The sequence below is a fragment of the Cicer arietinum genome, chromosome 6 (genome assembly GCF_000331145.2).
Source record: "Cicer arietinum cultivar CDC Frontier isolate Library 1 chromosome 6, Cicar.CDCFrontier_v2.0, whole genome shotgun sequence".
Lineage (NCBI taxonomy): Eukaryota > Viridiplantae > Streptophyta > Magnoliopsida > Fabales > Fabaceae > Cicer > Cicer arietinum.
The window spans coordinates 37,641,472-37,653,814 of record NC_021165.2 but is presented as its reverse complement, the minus strand read 5'-3'; the positions used below and the strand labels follow the sequence as shown (position 1 = coordinate 37,653,814).

Sequence of the window (12,343 nt, the reverse complement as noted above, 5' to 3'; positions counted from 1 at the left end):
CTTCTACCCAAGATCAGATGGGTTTTGCGGATGAGATAGGTTTTGGGGTTTCTTGTGGTTGGTCCTTCTGGACCTCAATTCTTTTGGATTTTCTGGGCATCACTCAAGTCCTGTTTTGGAGAAATTATCTGGTTAGAAAATCTGGAATTGAGTTTTGATCTTCTTTACTAAATTCAATTTCAAAATAAAAAAAATGCTAAGGATTGCTTGCCATCTGGCAAAAATTTGTTTTGATGCAATGTTTTGAACATCTTTTTGTAAAACTTCTTTTGCAAATTTACAATCAATTCGAAGTAAAAATTTTTGGTTGAGTAAATGCTTTGAAATTTTGTAATGCACATGACAATTGAAAGAATTTCCTTTTTAATGGTAGAGTAATTCTTTTGGCAATCATTCCAGTGTGCAGATGTAAATTGTACAATGCATTCTTTGTTATTTGTTTTTTGTTTAAGGATACCCCCATATCCTATGTTTGAAGCATCTGTTTCAACAATTTTTTGGGCTGATGGATCAGCTATATGTAAGCAAGGTATTTCTTTAATTTGTTTTTTGATTATTTGAACTATTTTGGTATGTTCTTCTAACCATGCAACGGGGTTTTTCTTTAACCTGTCATGGAGAGGTTTTGCTATCCTATTAATGTTGGGACAAAAATCTAATATATAGTTCAAGGACCCTAAAAACCTTTTAATTGTGTTTTGTCAAGGATTTTGTCAGGAAATTTTTCTGTGAAAGATAGGGATCTTTCAATAGGGATCTTTCAATAGGGGTAATAGTACCCCGAGAGATATAATGCCCTAGGAAACGGATTTTTGTTTGAAAAAGAGAAACTTTGGATTTTGAAACAACCAAACCATTCTTCTTAGTGATCATTAAAAATGTTCTAAGATGTTTGAAATGTTTTTCAATGGTTTCTGAAAAAATTAAAACATCATCGATATAGACAATGCAAAACTTTGAAAATGGATTAAAAATTCCATTCATAATTCTTTGAAATTCAGAAGGAGCATTTTTTAATCCAAATGGCATTACTGTCCACTCATATTGGCCAAAAGGGACAATGAACGTTGTTTTATAACGGTCTTTTGGATCAATCTGTATTTGCCAAAATCCTGATTTCATGTCGAATTTTGAAAATACAGATGAGAAATGTAACTTTTGTAAGAGATCTTTTTTGTTTGGGATTGGATATCGAATCCACTTTAAAGCTTTGTTTAAAGGTTTGTAGTTTATTACTAACCTGGGTGTACCTCTTTCTATTTCAGCACAAGCGAAATCTTTTCCCTATAAAAGGAAGGCTCCTCTTCACTTCAAGGCAGAGTGGAATACATCAAGATAACATCTGTTAGAAATCTTGAGAGTTTCTTGAGTGTCTCCTATATTTTCATAATCTTGTATTTTCGTTTTCAGTTTTCAAAAGCAGATACCATTGTAAGTATTTGTTAGTATGTATTAATTATATTCCGTTTTTCTCATCAAATCCTTCTTTACATTCTGCAAATTAAGTATGATCTGCACTTGCAACTAATAACTAATCTTGTGCATCAGAAAGTGTCTTTAGTTTAATTAATTATAAACTTTTGATTTTTCTTTGTTGTTTTTCAATTTGTTTTCCTAAAAACAACTGATTGCGATTTACCATGTTTTAATTTTCGTGGTTTGTGGGTTTGGTTTTGTTTCATTAAATTAGCAAACGCCATATATCGTATGTAAAACTTTGAACAAGATCTGATAATAGAATTTATCTTATATATATATATATATATATATTAAAATAATTGAATTTTTAAACTACCAAATAACTTGAGGATTTCAAGTTTTTCGGAACGAGTCGTATATCAGAACACGTGAAAAAAGTTTTTCGGTACAGAATATTTAAAAAAAAAATTATTTTTAAGTTTCTTGAAAACTTGGGTTTCAAGTTTTCCGGTACATAATATTTTTTTTTTGAAAATAATTTATTTTTAAATTTCCAAAAAACTTGGGGGTTCAAGTTTTCTTGAACAAGATGTGTACCGGAAAATTTAAAAAAAGTTTTCTGGAATATAACTTTTGTACCAAAAAGTTTGTTCAAGTTTTCTGGTACAGAATATTGTTTTTTTTTTAAATATTTTAATTTTTAAACTACCGAAAAACTTGGGGTTTCAAGTTTTTCAGCAAGTTGTGTATCGGAAAATGGGAAAAAAGTTTTTCATTACAAAAAAAAATACTACCCCACAATATGAATTTTTTGGAACAAGTAAAAAAATCATAAATTGTTGAAATTTCCGGTAGTTATTTTTTTCAATACCAGAAATTTAATTTATACCCTTGTATCTGCAAAATATTTGTTTTTTTTCAAGACATTTATACTTGTGGTAAATGGGCATGGGGACCTAATAAAGCAACTCGTGTGGTAGTTGGATCTAATTCACAAAACACACAGCAACAAAGAGAGTGATAAGTGTCTCAATGTTGTCAAAATCAAATTAGGAATCGCGATGGTGGAAATGGTGAAAGACACCACAATCGAGACGGATATCTAATTGATAAGTCAAGAAGACGCCACAAATGGTTATAATGTTCCAGTTGATAAGTCAAAGAGGAGCGCCACAAAATAACCGATAAGCTCCAAAACGGATCAAAAGAACCTTAAGAGAATACACTTTCAATTCTTTTACTCCATCAAATATTGATGATAACAAGAATTCAATTACCAATCAACGCGAATCAATATTCCAAAATGAAAATTCCATGTTATAAGCTCCAAAGAAAACACACGGGTAATCAAAAATTAATCCAAGTTTGTGGAATATCCATCGGAATGAAGATAAAATATCTATTTTTCTTTCACATGCATAATAAATTCATAATCTTATCAGAGAGGATCTCCATTATCTAAATATGTATATTGTAGATTTTTAGAGTTATGCAATTTCAGAGGAGAACATTGATCAAAATCATTAAATACATGACTTGGAAGCAAATTTATATTTAAAGGATTTGGCGACTGATATGACATATCTAAATATTATTGTCTCTCATGATAATTTACATATCCAAGAGGTGTTCATGACTTATTAGTTTAAGTAAACAACAAATACATTTTTTTGTTTTATTAACATTATCTATTAGTTTGGGTAAAAAAAAAATAGTTTGATGTAATCTATTTTTTTTTTTACTATTTTATGTATTCAAATCATAATTGATGCTGACAATTAGAAACAATAATTTAGAGAGTGAATTGGTTCTAGAACAGAAACAAAATATGTTTGTGTTTCACACTTGAGAAAAGGATTGAATGAATTTAGTTAATTTATAGAAGATATGGAGCTCGTTGACATTCCCCTCATGGGGAAGAAATTAAATTGGTTGATTCAAGACAGGCAATCTATGAGCAAATCGGACATGATTCTACTTTATGAAGGCATCATTGATCTATGGAAGGTTAGAGGAAACTATTTCGGTGATAGAGATATAGCAGACCACTGTTCTATTTGTATTAAATGCTCAGATATCAATTAGAGACCAAAGCCGTTGAAAGTGAACAATTGTTGGTTTGAAAATAAATAATTTAAGTATTTCATGGGGGATTCTTGGATGTCCTTTGATGTAAAAGGGATGAAGGAAATCATTTGCTTAAAAGAGAAACTTAAACAACTCAATGAAAAACTTAAAAGGTGAAACAGGTAGATCTTTGGTTTGATTGATATGAAGACATAACGATGAAAGAGTTCAATGATCTAGACGAATATTCAATGCAAAATCACCTCTCAATCCTTTCAGCAACAAATTAAATAAATAAAGCTTGTTGAAATCATCTACAAGACCTTAATGATTACATACCCATTTTCCTTGATGGTTGTTTGTATAAAACAATTTCCATGTTACTTGCAACAAGACTCAAATTGGTGCTTGAAAAATTAATTTCAAAATACCAAACAACATTCCTTCCCGATACACAAATATTAGATGGTGTGGTTGTAGTAAATGAGATTATTGATCTTGTTAACTGGAGAAAATATTAGATGGTGTAGTTGTAGTAAATGAGATTATTGATCTTGTTAACCGGAGAAATGATCAATGTCTCCTATTTAAGATTGACTTTTAGAAGGCGTATGATTGTGTCAATTGTGACTTTTTGAAATACATCTTGTGCATATGAGTTTTGGAAGGAGGTAGATATGTTGAATGAGATCATGTATTTTTTTGGAGCCATATGTCATGATTGTTAATGTAGCACCACTAAGGATTTTGAGGTGGAACATGGATTATGGTATGGTGATCTCCTTGCACCTTTTTGGTTTCTAATTTTCGTAGAGGGTATTACAGGATTCTCACATAAATCCAAAATGGAGATCTTGTTGAGTTCAAGGTTAAAAAGGGATGGATTTTCACATCTTATAGAATTTTGATGACACCATATGAATGAATGGGGGAGGGGTCGGTAAAATATTTGTGGAGCTTTAAAATTGTGTTAGAGGAAGGAAGGTATTTCTAATAGAAAACTCTCAATTTGATATGTCAAGTACAATGAGGTATTTATAGGTACAAATAGAAAACTCTAGACACATTTCTAGGAGCTTCCTAATTAATACATACTCCTAGATACTTCCCACAATTTTCTATAATTAAAACACTTCTTGATTCTTATATAGAAATTCTACATAGTTCTAGATTTATCTAATTTCAAATTAGTAATAATATTGCTCCCCTTAATTTGAAATTTTCTTCTTCATTCCAAATCTTGCTCTAAACCTTTGAAAGTCTTCAAATTTTAATGACTTTGTAAAAATTTCTGCAACTTGATCTTGAGTCTTCACGTATTTAAGCTCAACTTCTTTCTTGGCAATGCATTCTCTAATGAAATGGTACTTTGTGTCTATGTGCTTGTTGCAATCCTTGAACACTGGATTCTTTGCAAGTGCTTGTGCATACTTATTGTCTATACAAATATCAATAGCATCCTTTTGTGGCATATGAAGTTCATTCAATACTCTCCTTAGCCAAATGGCCTGACAAGTACAAGATGTTGCTACTACATACTCTGACTCACATGTTGAAAGTGTAACAATAGGTTTCTTCTTTGAACTCCACGAAAAAGCACAATCCCCCATGAAAAATATAAACCCACTAGTACTCTTTCTATCATCAATATCTCCCCCAAAGTTGCTATCACAAAATCTGAAATGTTTAAAATAATTAGAAGAAGAGTAAAATAGTCCATAATCAAGCGTACCTTTAAGATAGTAGAGTATCCTCTTAGTGGCTTTCAAGTGTGTAGTAGTATGAGCTTTCATAAAACGACTCACTACTCCAACCACATATATAATATCAAGCCTTGTACATGTTACGTATCTTAGGCTTCCAACGAGGCTTTTGAAAAAGGAAGGGTCATCTTTTTGTCCATCTTCAAACTTAGACAACTTCAATTCGCTCTCCATTGGTGTGTTCATCGGATTGCAATCAAACATTTTAAATTTTTTCAAAACATCATTTGCATAGTTTTCTTGAGAAATAAATATACTTTCTTCCAATTGCTTTACTTCTAGGCCTAAATAGTATGACATGAGCCCAAATATCAGTCATCTCGAACTCAAGCGCCATGGCCTAGTGAATATAAGATCATCCACATGAGCGCAATATCACTCTTCAAATAAACTTGGAATGTTCTCAATGAATATAATATCATCCACATAGAGACAAGCAATTAAAATATCTCCATTATCACAAATTTTGACATAAAGAGCATATTCATTAAGACAACGAGCAAACCCATTGTCTTGGAAGTATTTGTCGATGCGACTATTCCATGCTCTTGGGGTTTGCTTTAATCCATACAATTCTCTCCTCAATCTTAAAACTTTATTTTCATGTCCTTTAATCACGTACCCGATTGGCTTCTCAACATAAACCGCTTCTTCAAGATAGCCATTTAGAAATGTCGATTTTACATCAAGTTGATAAAGTTTCCACTTATTCTGAGCTGCTACAGAGATTAGCAAACGAATAGTTTCCATGCGAGCAACTGGTGCAAAAACGTCTTCATAGTCAACTCCATGTTTTTGTTTGTAGCCTTTGGAAACAAGTCTTGCTTTGTATTTTTCAATCTCTCCATTAACATTCTTTTTAGCCTTGTACATCCATTTGACTCCAAGTGCTTCATGGCCTTTTGGAAGAGTTGCTAATTCTCAGGTGTTGTTCTTCACAATTGATTTGATCTCCTCATCCATGGCTTGTCTCCGCCTTTTATCTTTCATTGCTTCTCCATAATTTAATGGTTCATTATCCACCAAGAGACAATACAACTCTTCAAGGTCAAGAGTAATTTCAGTTGACATTTCATAAATGTCTTATATATCTTTCATCTTACTTGGTCTTTCGCTTGAACTTTCATTTAGAGAAGTAGGTGAAGGAGGAGGTGAGGACGGTGGAATTGCACCTTGAATTGGTGTTTCTTCTTGATGCTTCCAATTCCATGTAGCATCTTCATCAAATTCAACATCACGACTCACCACTACCTTATTGTATCATGGGTTGCACAACTTGTAACCTTTAGAATGCGGACCATAGCCAACAAAAACATGTTTGATGCTTCGATCATCAAGTTTTGATCTTTCTTTTTGTGGCACATGTGCATATGCTATGCTACCAAAAACACGCAAGTTATTAACACTTGGTGTCCTTCCATTCTATGCTTCTAAAGGGGTTTGGTCTTTGACATTTTAAGTCAGAGAGCGATTTTCCAAATAGACCGCTAAAGAAAATGCTTCAGCCCAAAACTCCTTTGGCGTCCTTTTGGATTTTAGCATGCATCTTTCCATGTTCAAAATATTTATGTTCTTTCTCTCGTCAACTCCATTCTGTTGCGAAGATCTTGGAACTGTCAATGGACGAAGAATTCCATGAGTTGCACAGAATTCATTAAACTCCTTCGAAGTGAATTCACCTCCTCGACCAGATCTCAAAGCTTTGATTTCATGACAGCTCTCCTTGTCTACAAGAGCTTTGAAGTTCTTGAAAGCAACAAAAGCTTATGATTTTTGTTTTAAGAAATAAATCCAAGTTTTTCTACTAAAATCATCAATAAAGAGAATAAAATATTTACTCTTACCAAATGAAGATGGATTGATTGGTCCACACAAGTCGGTATGCACAAGTTGTAGTGGCTTAGTTGCTCTTGATGTGGCTTCTTTAGGAAAACTTTTTCTAGTTTTCTTGCCAAGAAGACAACCTTCACACAATTGTTTTGGATGATTGATTGAAGGCATCCCTTTCACCATATCCTTTTCTCCCATAATTTTAAGTGCACCAAAGTTCAAGTGGCCATATCTCATATGCCAACCAACGCCATGCTTCATCTTGGACCCTCATTTTCAAACATTTTGCTTCAATAGTTTTTAGGTTCAAGATAAACATTCTATTTTTAGACATAAGAATTTTAAGAATTAAACTGTTATTTTGATCTCTAAGCCAAAGATGTTTATTTTCCATGAGAATTTCATATCCTTATTCAAGAAGTTGACCCAAACTCAAAATATTACTCTTTAATTTAGGCAGATAGTATACATCCCTAATCAACTTATAGCTCCCATCTTAAGAAGAGATTAGAATCGTACATTTCCCTTCAATTTTCACTTTTGATGAGTCTCCATAGGAAATATTTTCATTCATCTTTTCATTAAGCTCCACAAATTGCATCCACGAATATGGTTACTTGCACCATTGTCCAAGTACTATGAACTATTAGCATCTCTATCTTCTTCCTGAAGTGTTAGCAACAAAGTTGATGCTTCATCTTCATCAATAAGATTAGCCTCTTCTTCCTCTTGATTAGGAGCTTTACGTCATTCCTAAGAAAAATGGTCAAATTCATGACAGTTATAGCATTCAACTTTAGATTTGTCATACCTCTTTTCACTTTGATAATAGCCATAACCTCTTCATCTTCCATGAATTCTTGGTGATGAGTGAATGATCATAGCATTTGGGCACATGTTTCTAGCTTTTTACTTTGGTATTTTAAAAGCTCTTTATAGCTTAGAATAATTTTTTAGCTTGTTTCTAAACTTTGAGTCGAAATTGAATTATAATTTTATTATTTACATTTTGACCCTTGCTTGTTCTGTAGGCCATAACTTGAGCTCTGGATATCGGATTGATGCATGCGAGTAGGCGTTGAAAAGCTAAAAATCAGAGCTACAACTTTTATGTTTGAATAAAAGCCCAATGTCGAACTTTACTGGGCCTAAATTGCTGATTTCGTAATATTGACTTTTGTAATAATTTTAAATAGCGGGGAATTTGTTTTTAAAGATCAAAATCGAGTACTATATATCGGGAGTTTCTTTCCATTCTTAGACATTGTATTTTTCGGATTTAGATACAGAAAAGATATATAACACTTTTTATTTTAATTTCATGGAAGGCTAATTTCATAAGATTAATCCACGAGTTCAGAGTTTCATCAACACCTTGAGATTCAGGTTACGATGTCAATTACGCTTCATGATTCTATTTCTTTTTATTTGATTATATTGATATTCTGATTGCTTAAATTGAATTTCAATAGGATCGATTAAATTCATTTGACATAATTTGGTTTCGGTTTCTAATTTAATTGAATTATAATTTTGCGACGCTTGATTGTTAATTGTAATATATCGATAATTGTGATGCTTAATTCAGTCAATGAAACTGAATTCACATAGGGTTGATTACGCTTGTTTGATCAATTCTATAGTCAAATAGAAATAGAATCAAGAATTAGAAATTAAACTCATTGATAGAATCTGTGATAGGTCTGAAACTCGAATAAGTTGATTAATCGTTTTGCTTCTTTGTTCAAACAAAAATCTAAAAAAAAAAAAAACTTTCTAATTTCAACTTTCGATTTAGTTAATATTATTTTATCAGAATCCTTCATATTTAAAGCTTTGAAATCTCCCCTTAGAGATTGAAGTCTTATCTTCTTCACTTTGTCAATGCCTTGGAGTGATTTTTCCAAAATCTTTCAAGCTTCCTTTGAATTCGTAACATCAGCAACTTTCTCAAACATAGAATCATCCAAACATTGATGAATGAGAGTTTGAGCTTGTTGATCCTTCTTCCTTGTTTTTGCCAAAGCCTCATTCACAACTTGAGACAATCTCTCTTCATCTTGTGGCTCATCATAGCCTTTTTCAACAATCTCCCATACACCTTGAGAGCCAAGCAATGGTTTCATGCAAATGAATCATTTTTCATAATTCTCTTTCTTTAGAATAGGAAAGTGGAAAGTAGTGCAATCATGAGTCGTCATTTCTCAACTTTCACAATCAAGCTCTAGATACCACTTTGTTAGAGAAAGGAATGTATTTCTAATAGAAAACTCTCAATTTGGTTGATGCTTAATGTCAAGTACAATGAGGTATTTATATGTACAAATAGAAAAATTTAGACATATTTTTAAGAGTTTCCTAATTAATACACACTTCTAGATACTTCTCACAATTTTCTATAATTCACTAGTGCAATTAAACCTTATTAGATCGGTTTCTTGTCTGATTTAACATCAAGCGTTGTAATAAATAGTTAATTATTAAATCAGCTAAAATGATATATGTAACAAGTCACATTCAAAAATGATTTATTAGATCGGTTGAATTTGAACCAATATAACAAGTCCAATTCCAAAATGATTTATTAGATCGGTTAAATTTGAACCAATATAACAAGTCAAATTCAAAATTAATTTATTAGATCGATTAAATTTGAACCAATATAACAAGTCAAATTCAAAATTGATTTATTACATCGGTTAAATTTGAACCAATATAACAAGTCATATTCAAAATTGTTTATTTTATCAATGAGCCAATCGATTTCAATAATTAACTTTTTAATTTATTTTCTTCATAACTTTCACCCCTTACATATGCATCCGTATAATTTCACATATTACCCTATTAACTAGAATTTCTCATTCAACCATAAAACACAAAACTTCATACAAAGCTTTACATTTAAAAATCAATGACAATGAGTCATAATTTTTTTACAAAATCAAAGTTATCAAATTTAGAGCTACATAATATTCACTATAGAACTACATAATTTCGATGCCCAACATAAACAGTTTTTCTTCCATGTTTCAATTGATGGTAGCATGTTCCTTCTTCACATTTAGGACATGCTTTATGTCCCTTAACACTATAGCCACACAAGTTTCCATATGCAGGAAAGTCATTGATGGTGCAAAATAGCATTGCACGCATCATAAAATATTCACAGGAATACCCATCAAACACATCAACACCTTCCCAAAGCATTCTCAAATCTTCAATCAATGGACTTAGATAAACATCTATGTCATTTCCAGGTTGTTTTGTACTTGAAATCATCATAGATAACATGATGTATTTACGCTTCATGCAAATCCAAGGAGGAAGGTTGTAGATAACTAGTAGAACATGCTATGAACTATGGTTACAACTTAAGTTTCCATATGAATTCATTCCATCTGTAGCAAGTCCAAGCCTAAGGTTCCTTGGCTCATTTCCGAACTCCGGGTACAAATCATCAATTTTCTTCCATTGCAAAGAATCAGCTGGGTGACGGAGTTGTCCATCACGCTTCCTCTCATCGGCATGCCATCTTACATTCTTTGCATCATTTATATTAGCAAACAAACGTTTGAACCTTGGAACTATTGGAAGATACCATAAGACCTTCGCATGAGGCCTCTTTGAGCTTTCATCATAAATGGAATCACCATCCTTCATTTTGTAGCGTGATAGTCTACATCTAGGACACTTAGTCAACTCTTCAAACTCATTTCTATACAATAAACAGTCATTAGGGCATGCATGTATTTTCCTATACTCCATGCCCATTGGACACAATAACTTATTTGCCTCATAGTTACGATTCGGCAATGTGTTACCTTCTGGGAGCATTTCTTTCAACAATTCAAGAAATTCAGTGAAGCTTTTATCTGTCCACCCATTTCTCGCCTTCCAGTTGAACAGTCTCAATACCACAGACAACCGTGTGAAGTTAGTGCATCCCGAATCACTACAAGAAAAACTGTTATTACCTACGGCAAATTTTATCTTTACCCACAGACTGTCCATAGGTAACGTCAAATTACTCACGGATTACCCACGGACACGAGTTCCTAGGTAAATCGCTCGTAGGAAAATATTTACCGACGGACAAGCTGTGGGACACACTTACTGAGGGATTGTCCGTGGGTAATATGACCCACTGAGTCTCCGTGGGTAACGTTACTCATAGATTTTCCGTAGATAAAATAGTAGATAGTTATCGACGGAAACGCCGTAAGTTACATTACCCACGGATCATCCGTGACAAAATCTACTATTTTGTATTTGATAATGATAATTTTATCCATGAATTGTCCGTGGGTAATGAAAAAATGATTTTAATTCTATTTTTGTTTTTTTACAGTTTCCTGTATTTTTTAATATATATTTAAAATTAATTGTAAGCATATTAAACATCATTGTCAAAACAAAGTGAAATATTATGTAAATAGTGTTTTCAAATTACACCTCCTGACTGCCACACGTTTCAAAATAAGGGCAACTTGCACTACCATAAGTTTCAAAATACACATTCTCACTACCATAACTTACACATTGTCACTACCATAAGTTTCAAAATACACATAACCATAAGTTTCAAAATACACATAACCAAAATACACATTGTCACTACCATAAGTTTCAAAGTACTACTATACGAAACTAACATGAAATAAGTACTACTCATCGCCGTCATCATCGTTAGACTCATCCTCGTCATAATCTGGATGACGACGACGACGGGATGACTCAGCCTGTATGGAAGCAACACTTTTTGCCAATGTTGCTAGCTGTATCTGGAGCTCTTTAGTGCGTTGATCATCCTCTTGTCGACGTTGCTCTGCTTTCCTTAGCTCCTCCCGCGCCTCTCGTGCCTCGTGTTCTGCCGCTTTTGCATACTTTTCTAATAGTAAATATTGAATGGGCAAAGCATGATTAATGTGTGTGTCAAAAAAGGGCTGCCAATCATACTTTTCTTTTTCCTTTTTTATAAAAGAGACAAACGGTAACAGTTAATTTTCTTTGTTAAGCTATTTTTGTTAAATGGAAAAGTGAATACTTGAGTTAGGAGTTAGGACAAATATTGCAAATGATGTGAGTTGTGGAAAATTCCATAACAAGAATAGTACATGACCTTTTGTTAATGCTTCCAATTTAAGCTTACCTTTTCTAAATTGACTTAATGCACAGCCTACCCCAAAAGGCTATAGTGATCATAATTCATAATAAATAATATAGTTGAAAGTTTTAATCAAACTAATTTTATGCCACATTCA

At 32.6% G+C, this 12,343-nt stretch overlaps 1 protein-coding gene across 1 annotated transcript; it reads right to left on the bottom strand.

The window, feature by feature from the left end:
- Nucleotides 1–4,694: 4,694 nt before the first annotated feature.
- Nucleotides 4,695–5,435, bottom strand: LOC140920723 (secreted RxLR effector protein 161-like). The gene has a single exon (XM_073369542.1). The coding sequence runs from the start codon at nt 5,433–5,435 to the stop codon at nt 4,695–4,697; it is 741 nt and encodes a 246-aa protein (XP_073225643.1).
- Nucleotides 5,436–12,343: the final 6,908 nt, after the last annotated feature.